Source organism: Nicotiana tabacum, chromosome 16, assembly GCF_000715075.1.
Source record: "Nicotiana tabacum cultivar K326 chromosome 16, ASM71507v2, whole genome shotgun sequence".
Taxonomy (NCBI): domain Eukaryota; kingdom Viridiplantae; phylum Streptophyta; class Magnoliopsida; order Solanales; family Solanaceae; genus Nicotiana; species Nicotiana tabacum.
Window position 1 is genome coordinate 112598824 of NC_134095.1, and position 21585 is coordinate 112620408.

Sequence of the window (21585 nt, forward strand, 5' to 3'; positions counted from 1 at the left end):
GGATTTAACTTTAGTTGTGCTTCCTCAAACACTTGTATGACCTTCTTAATATTATATTAATCTCTTTTACTTTGTGATTTAATACACTTTTTATGGAATAAATTTATGTACCCTAAGATTTTTTTAACTTAAAAAATTATTTTACTCATATGATGATTTATTAAACAATTTAATTGAATTCTCTTGCTAAATAATTAATTGAAAGATTTGATTGTTTGGTTTTAACATAAAATATAATTTATTTTCTGTTGATTTAGATTCTTAATATTAGTGCATTTCATGTTTGAATATTTAACCGTGATTATAATTTTATCCACCATAAGTTTTATTTTCAAATAGTAAAAAGATCGATGTCATTCTACGTTTAGATCTTTATGTTTGTTAAATAATTAGTGGTATAAATTCTTACCAACCTTTTTCTTTCTTTTCTCACACATTTATATTCTTAAAAATTTTCGTAGTTGTTCTTTAATAATTGGGTATATTTTTCTATATTACACGAAAAATTAATAATAAAAAATTATTATTTGAGTAGGAAACCATTCAGATATACTATAATAATATATTATCTTGGGAATTTTTTCTCAATTTCAATGCTTTGTGCAATCCGTTTAGCATTACTTTTTTTTGTATTGAATATGATAGAGTGGTAATGTATTATCAATATGGAGGATTCTTCTGGATTTGATTTTATTAAGCCTTCCTATATATTTTAAATAAGAAGTTAAAAGACAAGATTGTATTAATTTTAAAATCTTAAATATTAAAAAAATTAACGTAGAAGTTATTGTAGTCCAAAAAAAAGTTATTACAACTATGTTTTTCCTTATGAGTTCTTCTGTTTAATAATCGACCTTTATAATAATATATACTATCTTGTTTCTAAATGGATTTTGGCAATATAACCTTTTTTACTCTTTAAAAATAGAGTTTACATTGGACAAAATTGTAATTTAGTCATTCTCTTAATATTTTGGATTTAGCAATCAACTAAAATTTTATTCATTAAATCTTTCGTTATTTGAACTATGTAATAAATCCTAATATTTAGGACTTTAAAATTGATTAAGATTTTAACCTTATAAAATTACTTCCTTATTAGAACTATGTACGTAATATATAACTATAATATGTTTCACCTTAACTTGGAAAATCAAACGTGTATATATGCATGTATCTAGGTCATTATATAGAATAACTAAAGTCACAAGTCTCTCTCCTAAAGCTACAAAACTACGGAGAAAGTAATTTATGAATTGCAACAGTAATTATATTTCGCTAGGACGCACATCTATTTTAATATCTAATATCTATGCCCGAAAATAATTATAATAGTAGGATTCCTAAAGGTAATCATGTAGACTTCCTAATGTATAGTATTATGTCCTAAAACTAATAGGATTACAAGGTTAATGTCTAGAATTCCGATTATGTCCTTTTATTATGAGTTATTATGCTTAATATTAAAAGGTTATTTTTGTAATCCCAACTTTTTATTCATGCTTTTATAATAATATAGATATATTCATTATATCAAAATTCGAATATAGCTTATATACTATACACTTACTAGTTAGTATATACAATCTTATTTGCACCTTGGTTGTGTTCATTCCATTGGGGGGAGGGGGTGAAAGCTAAGAAAGATTGGGCCATATTTTCTTAATGTTATAATAATAAAAATTATAACGCATTCCTTTGAATATCTTTTTACAATATTTTGTGTTTTAAATTTGAATTAAAAAATTTTAAGTCACAATTATATAATATAATTTACAAGAAAATGCCTTAGATAAAAAATTTAAACAAATAAATAGGCCCATATATATATATAATTTACAAGAAATTACCTTAGATAAAAAAAAATTAAAAAAATAGTTCAGGCCCACTTTAAGCCCGTTTGGGCCCCATCCACATAGCCCAGGACCATTAATACACGGTCCCGGTCTGGTTACACCCAAAAGTCCATGAAGCCCGGGTTCGTTTAAGCCCGGCCCACGAAGACCGGATCCGTTTGAGGCCAGCCCACGAAGCCCATTTGGGACCGGGCTCGGATGCCAGCCTTACAACAACAACATAGCAAATCAACATAATAGATAGTTCCACCATTTAGCAGTACCCTAGGCCAGCTTTTATATGTATATACACATACTTCGGATTTCAGATTGGTTTAAAATTTTGCCAAACCATACCTGCACGTATATCCAAAAATTTTAATCATGTTCCCCTGTCTGAACCATATAACCGAAATTCTGACTATCAGAATAGCATAAATCAGTTCGGATTCTCGAATTAAGATTATCCTAATTGACCACAACCCTAATTCCACGGGATACTTGCTACCTCACACCATCAACAGGCACCATGTAACTTTGTCCACCAAGCTTGGACAACTAGTTTTTTATAATATTGGATCGAGACTAGCATAAATGGAGCAAAATGGACAGTGAGAACTCATATTGCCGACTCCAATTTGCTTGGATTTGAGGGCTAGCTATTGTAATTGTACCCTTAGCAGGGCCGGCTTCAATTTCGAACTATAAGTTGGATAATCATGCCTGAAAATTCAATTTGTAAGTTAGTTGGATAAGGTAGATGATGATGGCAGGATCTGTCTTTTTGCTAAAAAAACATCTGACATAAGTGACTCTTAATCTCTCACATGCACGCAAAACAAAGAAATGTTGGTGTATGCGTGATCGATATAGTTGTGTACCAGTAGAGCAGTGCTGGATGTTAATAAGATTTAGTCCTCTGTTTTCCATCTCTCAATTACAACCTGTAATTGCTGAGTTCTCCTCCTAACCTGTGAAACAAAGATTGTCAGTAAGTTGGTACCAATTAGACATTCAGCTGCACTGAAAAGAAAAATATGTAATTGTATAATCCTAACCTAAAGCAAGTAATCTCTGTAACTTTGCTGCTTACTTCTGTATGCTCTTTGACAAGTTGATGCTTTCAAAAGTTAAAACAGTATCGTATTACATACTTCATCTTAGCCATTTATGTAGAAAAAATGTAACAACATTTTTTGTTGAGGATTTAGAAGTTGCCTTCTTTCCTTCCATCTAATGGCCCCACCAGCAATCCCCAAAAAGTGGAAAAGAATGAAATTATTCAAAGTGGTGTTGATATTTGGGAAAACGTTCTGACTTGCCCCTGTCGTTTGTGATTTGATTTAAATATATCCTTAGTTAACCTATCTGCTCGTACATGCCCTCGCCGTTACAAATCAGCGCATTTATGCCCGTCACCAATGGCCCTCCAAGATGGGCTGACGGGGCTGATTTGTCATTGATATTTTACCACGTTGGAGTCCACGTGGCTTCCACATAGACAAGATTTACAAAACCCATATTTTTTCTTCCTCCCCTTCCCCCTCCAGCCCTTCTTCCACCACCACCTACCTCACCACTATCACCACCACCATTAATATACATAGGGATGATCATTGTTAAAGAAATGGACTTTGGGCTTAATTCAACCCCAAAAACTAGTTCGTGAGATGAGGAATGTCCAAATTATATTAAGGAAACCACCCATCCCTTAAAGCACCAATGTGGGACTCTTTACAGTACCCCTCACGCCTAGGGCTAGACATCCGGAGCGTGGACAACTTAATATGGGGGCCCAACATTGGGAAATGAGAATTTGAATGGGTCTTGCTCTGATACCATGTTAAAAAAATGCACCTTGGGCCTAACTTAACCCCAAAAGCTAGCTCATGAGGTGGGGATTGCCCAAGTCATCTTAAGGAGATCACTCATCCCTTAAAGCACCAATGTGAAACTCTTCACAACAGTGTTTTTGAGAGCGAAGCGCAAAAAAGCGACAAGGGCTCGCCTCGCTTCAAAAGCGACACGCATGCTTTATTAAAGTAAAGCGCAATTCTTAAAAAACACAATGTAAAATTATAAATAATCAAAAGCTTCAATTTAAAAACTTAAAAGTAGGTACTAGGTACCACCAAATCATCCACAAACCATAGGACAAGCAAAATCAAAGCTACTAAATTACTAGCATCAAGTCAATCAACATATTATTCTTCTACTCTTCTTGTTCTTCTTCAAGATTGTGAAAATCTTGAATTCCTCTATTATCTTCATATTGCTCGTAATCTTCTTCTTCCCCCTCCTCTTCATGATCACTTTCATCTTCATCAATTAGGGATAGGGATCGACTTGTAGTAGCCACACTTTTTCCCTTCCTAATCGAGCTTGAATTTGGAGTATTCCTCCTTAAACCATAAGGATCCTCCCCCAACTCCACTACCAACCGCAACATCACCCCAAGTGAAATCAGAGTCGCCTTCAAATACTTCATCATCTTCACAATTTTTGGGGACTCCGGTTAGCCACTCATTAGCCTCATCAATATTGTCCAAAAAAATTGGATCAATTATACTGCGGTGGTTGTAGCGACGCCTCAATGCTCTATTGTATTTTATGAACACTAGATTATGGAGGCGCTTCAAAGTTAGTCGATTCCTCTTTTTTGTATGAATCTGCAAACAAGATGTGTCAACTAACTAGTAGGAGTTGGGACAATTGAGATATAATTTACTTTATCTCAAAATACGAAATAATTCTTTTTATTTCTCACGTGTTCAAAAACACTCCAGTTCCTTTCACATCCGGATAAGTTACAAGTTAAACTTAGAACTTTGATGGCGAAAGTCTGTAAATCCGGAGTCCCTACACCATATTGGTCCCACCACTCAACTATAGAAGTCAAAAAAAATGTTCAAGAGTTAATAAGTATAAAAAATACATTAAAGTTAGAGCTATAAAATATAGAAACACTTGGTCACCTGGCGACTTCGTCTTTCTTTGTTTAATAGCAAGTCGGAGCTTAAAAAGTCCTTCAGTTGCCTTGTAAATAGCAAGCTGATCTACTATCTTTTCTGGCAAGTCTTCATCTGGGGTCAACTTGATAACAATCTGGTGGAATCCTGTCCACACTTCTTTAGCCAAATGAATTATTCTCATGTTGATCATAAAAGAGTGACGGGTTCAGAATAAGTCCAGCTGCATGCAAAGGTTTATGAAGTTGCTCATCCCATCTTGCATCAATGATCTGAAAGACCTTTGTATATTTCTGCTCATCAGTGAATGATGCTTGAATAGCCTCCTTGGCTCTATCCATAGCTTCTTAGAGGTAGCCCATTGGTGGTTTTTGCTCCCCATCCACTAAACGGAGTACTTTAACCAAAGGGCCACCAATTTTAAGAGCATGAAAGACATTATTCCAAAAAGAATAATGTGTGCAACATCTTTCCCCGCACTTTCCTTTGCAAATTTACTCTTGCTCCATTCCTCTGAAGTGAATAACTTTCTCAAATTGGCTTTTTGCAAGTGGATACTATGCAAAGTCAAGAAAGCAGTGGCGAACCTTGTCTTGCCTGATTTCACCAAATTTTTTTGCATGGTGAATCTTCTCATCATATTCAATAACAAGGGCCGCTGAGAAATATAAGAATGCACCCTAACGCCCCTGGCCAAAAACTGTAGAGAAGGGTTTTTCCTGGAAAATGTCCTCGAACATCAAGTTGATACAATGAGCCACATATGGAGTCCAATAGACATTCTTGTACGCTCCTTCAATCATGCCACCCGCTTTCACATTTTCACTTGCATTATCAGTGACCACTTGAACAACTTTGCTTGGGCCAATCTTTTCGATGGTGTTCTAAAACAAGGTAAACATTTTGATGTGGTCAGTGGATGAGCCGCTAGCATTAATGGACTCAAGAAACAAACTTCCCCGGGGAGAATTCACCAACACATTAATAATCATTTTCCCAGTTCTTGACGTCCACTTATCCATCATAATGGAGTAGCCATACTTGTTCCACACAACTTTATGCTCCTCAACAATTTTATTAGTCTCCTCCACTTCCTTGTTTAGATAAGGACCTCTTATTTCATGATAAGTGGGAGGCTTCATTTCAGGTCCGTATTGACCAACGACCTCAATAAAGTCTCCAAAAGTGTCATAGTTGACACAATCGAAGGGGAGCCCAGCATCATAGACCCATCGTGCAAAAGCTCTAACTGCACGATCCCTCAAAATGTCTTTAGCAATTTTTTGTACATCTTTTCCACCGCTCTTTGCTTCCGGCTTCTTTGGAAAATAGCAATCTATAGGACCTTTAGTCGATGATCCATCACTTGAAGAGATTGCATCTCTTCCCCGTTTTGTTGGAAGTGACAATTTTTCAATATAATCATCATCATGATTGGTCACCATTGGTTGATGACTCATTTGATTTTTTTGCTCTTTCTTCTTCTCAACAAAATTCTTTATTTCTTCCCTCACCTCCGGTGGGCATTTCGGACAACTTGTGACATTTCTATCGCCACCAATAAGATTGTATTTAAAGCGATAAATTCCACCTGTTGTCGTCTTGTTACAAAACTTGTATACAACATTTGTATTCTTCTTATTAACTCTATCGCCAAGCCAGGTCTTTCTCTTTCGAACTTTGAGAGATTTTGAAATCTCTATTAAGATATAAGAAAATACATAATCAAATAAACTGAAAATACATATAATATATATAAATAATAATGAATTTTCTGAAATGAAATACATATAAAATTAATCAAATAAACTGAAAATATAACATATATATAATTAATTTTATATGTTGAGATATAATAATAACATATATATAATTAATTTTATATGCTGAAATACAACAACAACAACAACGACCCAGTATAATCCCACAAGTGGGGTCTGGGGAGGGTAATATGTACGCAGACCTTACCCCTACCCCGAAGGGTAGAGAGGCTGTTTCCAGGAGACCCTCGGCTCAAAAAAGCAATAGGAGATGATATATTAGTACCATTAAAATGCGTAATAAAAATAACAACAATAACAACAACAATATATAAGAGATATGAAATATGAAATACATGATACAGAATACGAAATACGAAATAGATGGCTGGTATAGTACAACTAGAAGGGAAAGTCCTGCATCAATAGACGACCAAATGACATTCCTAGTCTAACTCCTAACTGGATAGTCTCCCTCTATTGTGCTGTAGAAATATTCACACTCTCACCTAACCTACAACCTTAATGCTCGACCTCCATAATTCCCTATCAAGGGCCATGTGCTCAGTAATCCTAAGTCGCGTCATGTCCTGTCTGATCACCTCTCCCCAATACTTCTTAGGTCTTCCTCTACCTCTCCGCGTGCCCACTACAGCCAGTCGCTCACACCTCCTCACCGGTGCATCAGTGCTCCTCCTCTGAATGTGCCCGAACCATCTGAGTCTTACTTCCCGCATCTTGTCCTCCATGGGGGCCACACCCACCTTCTCTCGAATATCTTCATTCCTAATCTTATCCATCCTTGTATGCCCGCACATCCACCTCAACATCCTCATCTCTGCTACTTTCATCTTCTGGATGTGTGAGTTCTTTACCGGCCAATATTCAGTTCCATACAACATGGCAGGCCTAACCACTGCTCTATAAAACTTACCTTTTAGTAACGGTGGCACTTTCTTGTCACACAAGACTCCCGACGCTAACCTCCACTTCATCCACCCCACCCCTATACGGTGTGTGACATCCTCGTCAATCTCCCCTATCCCCTGAATAACCGATCCAAGGTACTTGAAACTACCTCTCTTGGGAATGACTTGAGAGTCAAGCCTCACTTCAACTCCCGCTTCCGTCGGCTCAACTCCAAATTTGCACTCGAGGTATTCCGTCTTCGTCCTACTCAACTTGAAACCTTTAGACTCAAGAGCATGTCTCCAAATCTCTAGCCTCTCGTTGACGCCGCCTCTTGTCTCGTCAATTAGAATAATGTCATCAGCAAATAGCATGCACCATGGAACCTCCCCTTGAATATGATGAGTCAGTGCATCCATCACCAGGGCAAATAGGAATGGGCTGAGCGCAGACCCTTGGTGCAACCCCGTAATAACTGGAAAGTGTTCAGAGTCGCCTCCTACTGTCCTAACCCGAGTCTTAGCTCCATCATACATATAATAAAATATAATAATAAAATAAAATACATATAATAATTAAATTTATATGTTGAAATATACACTAAAATGAGAAGGAAAAAGAAAGAAAAAAATGGTTACTCTGTTCTGGACTGGAGAAAGAAAGAAGAAGAAGAAGAAAGAAAAAAGAAAAAAACAAGAAGAACTGAAGAAGAAAGGAGAAGAAGAAATTACCTGGGTCCTAGACTGGTCGAGCCGCGAGCGAGAAAGGAGAAGGGGTCGAGCTCGAGCGAGAGAGAAAGGGTCAGCAATGGCATCTCTATTTTCTCGATGTTCAGCTTCAGGAGGTAAAATACTAGGTTTTGTGACTCTGTTTTGTCGAAGACTGTTTTGTCGAAGGGGAAGGGGTATTTTTGTCGATTTAGGGGTCTGTTTTGTATAATAGAAAAATAGCCCCAAATTTTTTTTTAAAAAAACTGGCCCTCTGCGCTTATACAGAAGCGATCGCTTCTTCGCTTCCATCGTTTCGTCGCTTCGTCGATTTCGCCATTGAAGCGTGCGCTTCCACAGATCGAGCCGCCTCAGGCAGCTAGAAGCGACACTGGGTCGCGTCACGTCGCGCTTAAAGCGACGAAGCGCACGCTTTTCTAAACACTGCTTCACAATCATCATCCGTCCCCTCCGTCTCTTCTTCATGAGATACACTGCCACAATTATTAACACCAGCATCCTCCTTGCCCTTAATAGTTACGATCACACTACTACCACCTCCATTAACACACGGAAATAAATACCCCAATGAATGCCCAAACAACATGTCCTACCAAAAACATCCTTTGCATAAGGATACCATTTTTTTAATTAAAGATAGTGCCTGAACTAGCTTGCACACGTTTCGACTAATTCCACCGGGTACCTACTACCTCCCACTAGGACAAGTACCGGGTAATTCTATCCACCAAAGCATAGACAGATGAGAGAAATACCATATCACGAGAAATTAAATTAAAATAAAATAAATTGGTGGAAGAATTCAAAGATGTGTCTCTCAACATAAAATTACATTAACAAAAGAGTATTGTATCCACCCCACCATACGATCCATCCACATCAAGGAAAGGGGATCAATTTGTGTAGGGATTTCTTAGTAAGAATTTGATGGTTGATTTTGTGGTGCATGAATGCGGGTTTCTATTTTCACGACAAGCTCGTTCTTTTTACAGATAATTATTGGGTTTTCTGTAAAAGTAGATGAACGAAAAAATATAATTAGGGGACGTATCTTGTGAATGGGTGTGAAAAAGTAAGGATTGCGGTGTAACATAAGGATCATGGTTTTTGGTGGCGTTTGTTGAAGAGGGTAACAGAGGTGATGATGATAGAGGAGGGAGATGAGGAAGGGCTAGTGATTATGGAGGGGGGAGGAAATGGTGGTAGCGTTCGTAACAATAGTAAAGGGGAGGAGGAAGAGGAGCGGTAGGAGAGGGGAGGATAGTAGGACAAGGGGATAAATGGAAATTGTTTCCACCGTGTAAAAATTATTCCCACATGGAAGCCATATGGTGTCATAAGATCCATGTCAACCCCACTAGTCCACCTAGGAGGGTCGCTAGTGACAGGGACATAAATGACCCCATCTTTAACGGCGAGGGCATCTATGAGCCGATAGGCTTAAAGAGTATATTTAACCCAAATTGCAGAAGATAAGGGCAAATTTTGACTTTTCCACCTTGATATTTTATTCATATTAAATCGTGAGAGTTAAAGAACCAAAATTATTAAATACATGAATGAAGTCCAAATGGAACCTAATTGTGAGAAATTGTACCGCCGACTCCAACTAGCTCAGGTTTGAGGCGCGTTCTATTCTTGTTGCAAGAGCATTTGAAAATAAGGTTAAAAATACATGTTTTAATTTGTAATGGCAATATTCAGGATTTGAATCAAAAGTGTACGGAATTAATACGTTCTTTTTGTGGTAAAGAATTGTCAACTAAATAGAAGCTATATAGAAGTTCGGAACAAACAAGAACAAATATATAGTACCTCAACTCACGGTTTTTTCCCTCGAAGCAGAGCATCAACACTTCTTTCGGTCTGCATTTTGTTCCAGGAAAAGAAAAAAGCTATTAGGACTTAAAGGGTGTGTCTAGTGATCAATGAACTGGGAGGAGACCATGAGGTTTCAGGTTCAAATCCTACGGAGGCAAAAAATACTAGGTGATTTCTTCCCATTTGCCTAAGCCTTGGTGGGCAGAGTTACCTGGTACCTATGCTGGTGGGAGGTAGCAGGTACCCGAGGGAATAGTAGGGGTGTGTACAAGCTGGCCCAGACACCACCACCGTAAAAAAACTCGAATAGTCGCCAGAAAGATTACAATGGATAAAGTTATGGCATTTAAGTCATAGAATTCCTCTCACCCCTAGCAGTGAAAGAACCTATATCACTCTTTGACAATAAGCTAGTTGCAAGAAGAACAAACAAGGGGATCAAAGAGGGTTATCACAAAAAACAAGGGGATCAAAGAGGAGGGAAATATGTGCCAACATGTCCATATGGAGGCATTGCTGTCTAGCATGTGATATTTTCTATATTAAAAAACTATTGCCTCATATTAGTGACTAACCCGGTGCAAAACCCAGGAGTGTCTCTCCCTTATTTCAATCAAAAAGGGAAAGGGCGATGGAGCTTTCCTCTCAAGAACACTTTTACTGCAATTCCTGATTCGTGCTTCCTGATCACTTAGAGTCACAGTTACCACTCCTCCAATCTGTAAGATTCGACAATTGAAGAGGTCAGAAAGGTTTCACTTACATAAGTATGAAGTGTAATTCTGTGAAGAGACACTAAATGTAGAGAAAATACTAAGGCAAACAAGAAATGATCTAGATTGAGAGATAAATCTGTAGTCATTGCAAGCTCCAATGTCCTTTTGCTTTTAAAGAAGAAAACAAACAGATATATCCAAATAAACTATAGGAAGTCAGAGAAAATACAGAAGTTTGAAATCCAAGTTAAAATCCAATATTAGACCCTCCCCCACCCCCAACCCAACTAAAAAGCCAAAATCCAATATTAGATCAATAAATTGTAAGTGTTTAGTTGTACTTTGTTGTACACGATATGGGCGGGCGCGTGAGATACTCATTGGATTTGGTCAATCTTAGGTGCTTCGACTACACCTATGGCCAAGAGATATAGGTTGATTTGCTATGCGGTTTGACTTCAGGTGTACGTCATATATATGTACATATTCACACAAAGTATTAGAACACCTTGCTATTATACGAAATAACTTATGAATAAGAGTAAGTACTTACAAAGAATTTAATTTTACTAGCTTTAATTCAATAACCTCAATTCCAAATCCTAAGATTTAGGTGATAACAAATCCGACTTCTAGATTCACACTTATGTCAGGTGCCCACTCCCATATCCGAGAAACAAAGGTTCTCTACATCTTTATGCCTATCCTAAAACAACATAAATCACTTATATTTCCTACAAATTTCTGATGCTCGGGAAAATCAATAAAAGAATTGAGAAAGGCAAATATAAATTGGATATATATTCCCATAATCCAAACCAGCAATTTGCAATTCATGTCTAACTACCTAAAGAAGAAATTTCCAATTATTAAACTAATCTAAACAAAAGAAAAAGGGACAAAAAACTTTAACCACCAAAAAAAAAGGAAAAACATAGTGCCCTTTGGTCAGAGTTAGGTCTATGTAGAATATTATGAAACACTAAGTCTGAATTCTATACTGAAAGGATTTCCATGTTCAACGAGAGCATTGACAACTATAATTAAAAGGACTGTTGTGATCACCAAGGCCCCCATCCTTCCAACGCTCAACTTAGAAGAACCGGCTAAAAAAGGAATCCCAGTGCCTTGAAAGTGGAGGCCGAGAAGACACATGCTTTTATCAACCATCTTTTAGATGCATTTAAGAATGACACTGCAATGTCCCAGAAGCAGAAATGAGGATTAAAGATATACTGATATGTCTTCAGCTTCGTTTGTGTTTCACCTAATGGAATGAAGGAGAATAAGTAACAGTAACAGAGAGCTTGATATAAATAGAAAAAGAAACTGACGGATTGATATTAGAGCAAAGCACCTGGAGTTAGTTAAATAGGCAATAAAAAAACTGGAGATGGAATTCATCACCCCCACCTAACAATCCTAAGAAAGTAAAACAAGAAAAGGAAAACTAAGTAATACTAAGTCCGATGACCACTTAGGATGACGAAAGCCCCACAGAAATCCTGAGACGTATCTGCTTAAAGACCGAAGCATGTATGCCTGAATGAAAAGCTACACAGGTAACTCTTTTTCCTTTCAGATGGTTGTAGTGAGGAGGATAAGAGATCATTTTGTAAGTGGGAAAAAGATTTGTACCCCTATAGGGAAAGGGGCCCTGAGAATATCAAGTAAGTAATAAACCAGAATTTTGGAGATTTAGTAGAGAGGAAGGCAAGCATTGAACAAAGTCGATGAATGTAAGCTTAGGTGGTTTTATGGGGATTGGATTTAAAGAGAAGCTGGAGAACCTTATTGCCGAAGCTGGAGAAACTTATGGTCGAAGCTTGTTGAGCGGATAAGACAAGTTTTATAATATCTACCTGTCGTTCAATTTAAGGTTGGAGATGATAGGAGAATGGTTTTGCGGAAGATTAATGGAGCAAGGGACTCTTAATAACATGTACCCAGTTCATACCCTGGTTTCTAAGCAGCATACCACAGTCCAGGCTTCTTTGTGATTGTAAAGTAGTGAATTATTTTAAATCCCACATTAACAAGAACGAAATATTGAAATTTCTTCTTCCAATTCATGCATTAGTCTAATTGGAGACTTGAAGTACTGGATACTTCGCTGTCGAGAGCTGCTGATAGTGGCATCCTTTAACTAAAGTCATTTTTCTTCGGCCCCTTAGCGATCTGGCAACTGCGAAGTGCGAACTCCCTTGGAGAATGATACAGAGAAAAGCATATGTTCTAACAGAGCTTCCTTTTGTTGCTTCAGAAGCTACATGGTAATCTCTATTGACAGGTGACAGCATCCATAAGAAGAGAAGTATTCATGTGAGTGTCGTCTCTGTAAGAAGGCACAGGAGAAAGACAATCATATTTTGCAGTTGTGCTTCAGCTTGTAAACATCTGATGTTCATTTCTTGGGTAGTCAATTAGTTGAGCCATCATCAGTTAAAGAGTCTCAGATTTTCAATGGATGGTTACTATATACCATTTTTCTTAATTGGTGGCTCATTAGTTCGTAGTGTACTAGCACCTTAAGAGGTCATGCTTATTCTTGGTAATCTTGATGATGGAATGCCCCCTCGGTGCCTTGTCTAATGGAATACTCTAACTACATTTGTCAAAAGAAAAAAACACACATAAATATTATCAGTTCTTTCTTCTTTATTTTTGGATAATTGAGAGATCCCGGAGGGCCACTGGTGCAAGATTGAAATTCGGTCGATAATAGACTCCCTCTAGCCTTCTCCACTTAAATACCAGGCTTTTGTCTACACAAGGTTTGCCTAACCCAGACATCACATGTTGTGTTCTTACCCCTAGACCAAACCCCTGGGGCTACACAAAAAAAAACTATCCGTTGAAATAGAAAAGTTTAATACTAAATCTAAACGACTGAAAAATTTCTTAGATCGCCTCTTTAAATCAAAGAGATACAAAACAATATACTTGCTTACCATTAGGCAACAAAAAATAGATACAAGAAGATAAATTAAGGATATTCAAATGATGCTGATATGGAATGTTGTGTAGGACAGTAAAATAGAGAAGATTGCTTCTTTTATTAAGGAAGTAATAAGGAGTTCAATACATACCAGATCACACAGAGTAGGATTCTTAATAATATTCACAAGCTGCTCGCCATGAGCCGTACCAATAAGCATAACTCCTCTCTCAGCAATTGTACGGCAAGCATGAACTTCAGCTTCAGTGCCAATCTCATCTATAATGATCACCTCAGGCATGTGATTCTCCACAGCCTCAATCATAACTTGATGCTGCATCGACGGGTCTGGAACCTGCAATCTTCTTGCCCCTCCTATTGCAGGGTGCGGAATATCCCCATCACCTCCTATTTCATTGCTTGTGTCAACAATAACCTGTCACAATGATCTAAGATGTAAAAATTTCTTTCAGTAGCATCACAATAAACAAAACAGTAAATAAGATTAGAAACAAAATCAGGAAAGCGAAACCATAAAGCCAATTGCAACGGTTAGTTAACAAACCACTCTTTTATGAAGTTCATCTGACAAGACACGAGATATCTCTCGCACAACTGTAGTTTTACCAACACCAGGCCTGCTAAAATCAAGAGAGACAAATCAGAGAGAGACAGAATCATATTTACAGGATAGCAAGGTCTATTCAACTGCGATGAAGCCTGATGTTTATCAGCTTAGTTGGCCAACTTAGAAAAGATTAAGCCACAAGCAAGTTCAATAGTTCCACTTGAGCTCATATTAGGAACCAGTTATCCAAAATCATAGGGAAAAAATTTGTGGGCATCATGGTTGATATTATGCCAAAGAAAAAAGAGGGAATAGGGAAAGAAAAAACATTGTATGTATCACGGTTGATATTGTTCCGACCATAATTTTGCCTCCTAGGTTAGACCAAAGCTACAAATGAGTACAAGTTAACTCATTATCTCGAATCAGATAGGCCAGAAGGTAAGCTGCTTGGCTTCAACTAATTGCCTTAGCAAGTTCACATTCAATGACAACTTTCCAGGCCTCCAAAAAGCAATAGCTGCTGGACTGCTTAAAATAACACAGCATGCACTTGCTAAATCCACTTGATACCTAACTCATCTGGTTAACCTTGGAAATTGTGGCGGCTTTAATTGGAGTTTTATTCAGTATGTTGAAATGCATGAAAATCTTGCACTGCTAGAGAAGGGATACAGTTATTAGCTAATTTAGGTATGCAACATACCCTCTCATGTGAACACATGGAAATCCTTTTGATAATGGTGGCGGTAAGACTGAACTTAGGACCATTGCCTGCTCCAAAACTAGTGTTTTTAGTAGCGAAAGCGCAGTAAAGCGACAAGGTCCATGGTGCATGAAGCGAAAAGTGAGAAGTGACACGCTCCTTTAAAGTGAAACACGCTTCTTCAAAGTGAAGAGCTTAGTTTATGAAGAATTAAAAAAATACATACGTACGAATTTAGTACTACAATATTAAAATTTTCATGATATAGCTAATTTTAATATCAGATATACAATAATGCCGATATTAACCCAACTCCTCAAAGTTGAGATCAAACGAATTGACAATTTCTCATAGGGATCACTTTGCGCGCCGTTGTTTGAAATGCACAGTTATCTGAAGCGCATGGTACGCCTATGAAGTGATGGCCCTTCGCTTCGTATCGCCAACATTTTAAGCAACAAAGTGATGGCTTTCAATGACGTTGCTGATACCATGTTAAAATGTGCTACTACCACAAATAAAAACTCCACTTGTTAGAGAATGAACATAACTATTTGTTTATTTACTTTTAGGTCAACAACAGATGGTAAAGACATAATTAAGTAAATAAAAGTGTGTCCAATCTAACAACTTACACTTTTAGATAAGGTGGCTACCCAATTCAACCAGGTATCAGACAAAAATCTCGCGTACAAGATTCACTGCTATGCATTATCAAAAAGAAATTCCAATTTTTTTGCCCATGAAAAAGGATGCCCACATGAGTGGGCTTGTCGAAAACACAGAGATTATAAGGACAATGATAATGTTCATGGTGCAGTCCGGATTTCAAAACCACAAATAAACAATTTGACTATAAGAGTTTTATGAGAACTATTATAACTCACAAATCTTCCTGTGATATGCCATTTTGCTTCTGAGGTGACATATTATGCTCACTTACCGTCCAACAAACAAAATGCTCTCACCAAAATCAAGCAAATCCCGCACCATGTCAATCTGTCCCCTGGCCCTGCCGACTCGGCAAGTCAAACCAATGACTTCCCCCTTTCTATTCCTAATTGCAGAAATGCGATGCAAAGTACCCTCAATGCCAGCTCTATTATCTCCTCCAAATTGTCCAATTGACTTGAGGACAAATTGTATTTCTTCCATAGAGACCTGATTAAAAGAAGAAACATATATAACTAAGCTCTTCTAATAATCTCCTAGCATCCAGTTGTTACTTTTTGAGTTCCTTCAGCAAAAGACGAATAAGAGTCAAGATTTAGACATAACTAAGTTCTTCTGACAATCTTATAGTGTTCAGTTGTTTTGTATTTCCTTAAAAACATATTTTTTGAGTCACTCTAATACATTCATCGGATAAACAATTCAGCATTAAGGTTCAAGACCACTACTTTCTTTCCTTTTCCTTTTCACTTCCTAGTATACTACAATATGCTTCCAGTGCTCCTAAGCAAGAAGTGCACTAGTCATCATCATGACAAGAAACGCTTCGATATTTTCATACAGCAGAGTAACTTTAATACCTTTAATGTTTACCTCAGTGTTTCGGAGGTATCGCCTACCAGAGTCATCTGTGTAGTGCGCTTGCGGCAAACAGCCCAAATCTAACATCACCTATAAAGATTGCATAATAGTTATCATGCAATAAAAATTACTGATAAACTATGTCATAATAAGAAGCTTATTCCGTCAAATCTTGAAAAGCATATCTTCTGAAACTTGTTAGTTGTAAGCAGATCAATCTAGTCAGATTACAAAGATGATAATTTGCAGAACACTGATCATATTTTTTCAGAAAGAGACCTCCTTGACACCAGAATATCAGCAAAAGATACCATCATCTTTTGTAGGCGCAGTTAAGTTGCTAGCATGGTGACACTATAACGCTAGCAAATCAAGATCATTTCAGTAAGATTTAAGGCAAATCAATCACTTAATTTGCTATTCAAGAGATAAAGTGACTGAAGCTAAAACCAACAAGGAGAAATCCAGCAAAACTAGTCTTATTTCCTCCTTTTTCGAAGATACCTCGAGTAGTTGATCTTGGCTGGGGTCACACAAAAGCGTGTCCCGTAAGTCGCAGGGCAGAATCTGCAAAAAGAAGAAAAGGAAAAAAATAATTGAAGTTCATCTTGAAGCACGATATTCCATTACATAAAGCAAATATATAGATAATACAACTGCACTAGAGATCAAAATCAAAGTATGCATAAGTGACCCTCCAACCCCAGCTATCCAGCCCTTTGTTTGGGAACAAATTACACAAATTACAACGAAATATAAAAACCAATTTGCCACTGCAATGTGCATAGCCCTCTAAACCTGAAATATAAACAAGTAAACCATTCCACACTAATAAATTTAAGGGAGGCAAGATGATTCTTGTGCAACACTCCTTGAAGCAAGTGAAGTTTTACTTCGTGTATACACTTAGAATCACCTCAAAAGTTTAAAATAGAGGAAAAAGTTCACTCTTTAACAAGTAATTACCTCATTTAATCAAACATATCCCATTTGTAGTAGTCACTATCCCATATTCATGTTTTACTCCTAATAACTACTTAGTTCCATTATTAACTTTCTCATAGGTTTTTGTGTGTTTGGTATCAGAAAAGTTCATTTTCTCATTGCGAAACCAGCTCGACAAATTTCATTAGGAAAAATAGAAAAATCTCAAGTACTCCATCGCGTTCCAAATTTTATCATCAAACTAGTAGGAGTCAGTAACGTGAATCAATAACACTAAACTTCAAATCCAACTAGTTGGTATATCTATATAGATACCAATTCATAATTAAATAAGAAAAATTTTGCATCAAAATTGAGAGTAGTAAAATGTATGATTTCTCCCTCAATTTCACTTCAAACTTTAAAATCTAGCTGACATTTCAACCAAAGTGTATATTTTTTCCTCTTCCTTCCCTTTCTAGCATCTTTACAAAAGCACATTCTCTCAATTTAAGACTAATTATACAAACTCACATTACTAGAAACAAAAAAAATATATACACAAAAGAGAGAAGAAGTACCTGAAAGAGGGAATTCATATCATCTTCAGCATGAGTATTACAAGATGAAAGGTCTGCTGAAGTAGCATAAACTACACATAGTTTTCTTCCGGCAAGAGAAGGGTGGCTAAGACTACGCATCAACGGTCGATAATGTGAAGAACTGAAGAAGCGAACCTTTCTTCTTTTTATGGCTGGACTAATGACACTTGCGACTGCAGACATCAATAAGCTAGAGCCCATTTCGCCTAATAAGTTTCGACCAATTTCTCAGTTCAGTTGCTGTTCACTCCATTAAATCAAGATTATGCCGAATTGCACGGGGTGTTGTATTTTTTTTTTCTTTTTTTCAGGCGGAAGTTGAATTATAGAGTTGGAAATAAAGTGGTCTTATCCGAGGGTGAATTCTTGGCTAGTCTTATTTCCACGCGTGTTAGTTTTTGGGGCAAAATGAAATACACTTTTCCCTGCCTCTTAATTTATGTGAGGGAAATTAGAAGACTTGTCCATTTATAACTAGTTCATTATAAAAATTGGTCAATTCACAAAATATTATTAATATTAGCTAATTAATTATTTGTAGCAAAAAAATTCAAATTTTTGCTTTCTTTTGAGTGGGTATTATTAGAATAGATTATGTATATTTTAAGGAGTCTGAATCTCAATTTTAGGATGACTTGGTGAAGTTTTGAGGTGGTTTGAATTGAAAATTCGAGGTAAAAATCGAACATGAAAAAAATTATTTGTGTATCACATATATATCATATTTGTATCAATTGTGTATCACGTATATATCTGTGTGTGAGATACATGTTTGATACTTGTGTCGCAGAAGAATTTTTTGAACTCGATTTGATTACGAATTTTGATACAAAACCATTCCAAATCACCTCCAATCTTACTCAAATTTTATATATTGACTTATCTATATGTTTTCAATGAATTTCAACTATACCCATTGAAAAAGTTCCTTTTTGCTTATATTTTTGGAATATTGTATATATTTTTTTGTATTTTATCAGCTTATTTGCTACCTCATCCATGAAATTTCCTTTCCGTCTTGCATCTAATATTGCTAATCACGCTTGAAAATATGGAAGGTGATTTTTGCATGTGATTAATCACGCTTCAAAATATGGAAGGTGATTTTTCCATGTGGTTCTTTGAGAGAAAGAACCTTATTTATTTGGTTTTTCAATTTTTATATGTGCTTGCTAGTTTTGGTAAGTCTATGACTAATGACTAAATGTCGGTAAGTTGAGACTTATTTGGAGCATATGTGTAGGTTTCCTTTATGTGACATGTTTATTTGGGATTGGAGTTTAACAAAAATAACTTTTAAAATTTATGATAAAATAAGTCATAAAAAAATGTGTCTTTATAAATTATATTTGTAAGAGTAAAATGAGAAGTTTAAAGTTAAATTATTATTATTATTAAATATAAAAATATGTTATTCATTTTCGGATTGACTAAGGAAGAAAATGTATCGCATAAATTGTGATGGATGGAGTAATATTTTCTAGTTTTTTACTCCAAAAGTAATTTAATTTTACAACTCCAACTTCATAATTTATATACTCCGCCTTTTATATTTCAACCAAATATTTTCAAACAATTAGCATTTTGGAACATTCTCCACTTCATCAATTTTTGAGCTTTCTCAAAATAACTTTGAATAAACTACCCTAGGAGACATAAAAAAATTTTTTTTGAAAAAAGGTGCATCCTCCCAAGGAATTGACAGAATGTGTGCCATTTCGACTGATTTCAATGAGCGAGTCGCAAAATATATGGTAACCTAAGAACATTCCGGTGCTACTATTCGAATAAAGGTGGTGTCGACTCCATGTGATTGTCGTTTTAATTTCTTCAAGTATTCTTCCAGTGATTAGTTGGTTATTGTTAAATATCTACTATTTGATGAATTGAGCAATTCAATTGAACACAGAAATGAAGAAGATGAGAGAACCACGAAAAATAAGCTAAGAGCAGAAAGCAAAATTTGATAAACTGAACTTTGTCTTACAAATGTGGAGCTACAAGTCTTTTACATAGGAGAGCCTAAACTATTTACAGCCAAGCTAATGACAGCTGGATTATAGCTAAAACTAACGACCTCTTAAGTTAGTTAACATCGTTACAACTAACTAAAACAATAAAGTAACTATGGTGCAGGTTGTCAATTCCTCCCCCTCCCCCCCTCCCCCGGCCCCCTAAGCTAGGAGATATGAAGAGGTTCTTCATGCCTAGATTGGATAGCAGTTAACGATGTTGAAGATAAGTAAGCCCTTTGGTGAGAATATTAGCTTGTTGCTCTGAGGAAGCCAAGTACTCAAGATGGACCAAAACATGCTTGACCTTTTCCCGGATGAAATGGCAATCGATGTCGATGTGTTTGGTTCTCTCATAAAAAATAGGATTAGCAGCTATTTGGATGGCGGGTTTACTGTCACAACATAAAGAGATAGGCAGCTGGACATTCACATGCAATTCCTTAAACAATCCAAGAGAAGCCATACAAGCTTAGAAACTGTCGAGGCTAGTGTCACGTCCTTAGTTGTTAACTAAGTACATGTGCGACACTTGACAACTCGCTCACGATCTTGCACAATTTGCTCATGTTCTTGCTATGTCAAGTCAGCCTTACTACACTCAAGATCGCTAAGAGAATGGAAGAAAGAACATAAGAAAATTGTTAAAGGAAGTTTTGTATTAGAGAGAACTTGAATTGTTTGTTTGATGAATTACAAATGAATGGCCCCCTTTATATACTAGTCTCCTAGGGGCTAGTGTATAAATATTAATTATTACACAACTCCTTGAAATTTACAAGATAAGGGCTTTTTCTAGAATTCTCTACAAGCCTAGAAGATTCCAAGGACTTTCCTAGCAAATCCATAAGGATCTAGGTTCTTCCTAAGGAAATGTCCATACCTCTCTAAAATCTTCTTACAAATGCTAGCCTTCTTCTTATGTAAGCTTCCACATGGCATTAATATATGCCAAATGGCGCCTATGTGGCATGATGACATGGCGGGTCATCACACTCTCCCCCACCCAATATTGCGACGACTGCGGCGCAATGCTGCCGCATAAACTCTCGGATCTTATCTTTGAATTGCCACAAGTCTTCATATCGTTCCCACGTGTCCTCCTCCTGCGATTGCCCTTTCTAATGGACGAGGAACATAGCGGTGGCTTTTTGCCCTTGTTTTCGCCTGGCCTGGTAATCTATGATAGCCTTAATCTCCCGATCATGCGAGGCAGTGATAGTCATTGGCGCCCGACTTGATTGGCCCCTACTCGGATCATACTTATCTTCATGATATGGTTTAAGCATGTTGGCATGGAAGACAGGGTAGATCTTAAGATACGATGGCATGTCAAGCTTGTATGAGATCTTGCCTACCTTGGCGACGATCTTAAATGGCCCCTCATACTTGCGAATCAGATTTTGATGCATGCCCCGTAGTGCCTTGAACTGTCTTGGGTTAAACTTCACCATGACTATGTCCTCAACTCTACAGTATATGGGACGCTGCTTACGGTCCGCAAACTTCTTCATCTTCTTAGCTGCCTTATCCAAGTAGGACTTAGCAGTGTCGAGCTGCTCCT

At 36.8% G+C, this 21585-nt stretch overlaps 1 protein-coding gene across 5 annotated transcripts; it reads right to left on the reverse strand.

The window, feature by feature from the left end:
• Nucleotides 1-2165: 2165 nt before the first annotated feature.
• Nucleotides 2166-18359, reverse strand: LOC107764988 (uncharacterized protein ycf45). Of its 5 annotated transcripts, none has more exons than XR_012700227.1 (10): nucleotides 17989-18359; nucleotides 16988-17050; nucleotides 16496-16573; nucleotides 15894-16111; nucleotides 14242-14314; nucleotides 13828-14112; nucleotides 10598-10741; nucleotides 10017-10067; nucleotides 2717-2806; nucleotides 2166-2558 (listed from the first exon to the last, which is right to left on the reverse strand). XR_012700227.1 is itself a non-coding variant. In XM_075233222.1 (9 exons), the coding sequence occupies exons 1-8, from the start codon at nucleotides 18208-18210 to the stop codon at nucleotides 2747-2749; spliced, it is 1143 nt and encodes a 380-aa protein (XP_075089323.1). In that variant the 5' UTR covers nucleotides 18211-18359; the 3' UTR covers nucleotides 2166-2558; nucleotides 2717-2746. The 5 variants fall into 5 exon arrangements, 2 of the variants coding, with proteins under 2 accessions (XP_075089323.1, XP_075089322.1); XR_012700225.1 differs by having other exon boundaries at nucleotides 14242-14317; nucleotides 17989-18346; XR_012700226.1 differs by lacking the exon at nucleotides 2166-2558 and adding an exon at nucleotides 2894-2955 and having other exon boundaries at nucleotides 14242-14317; nucleotides 17989-18346.
• Nucleotides 18360-21585: the final 3226 nt, after the last annotated feature.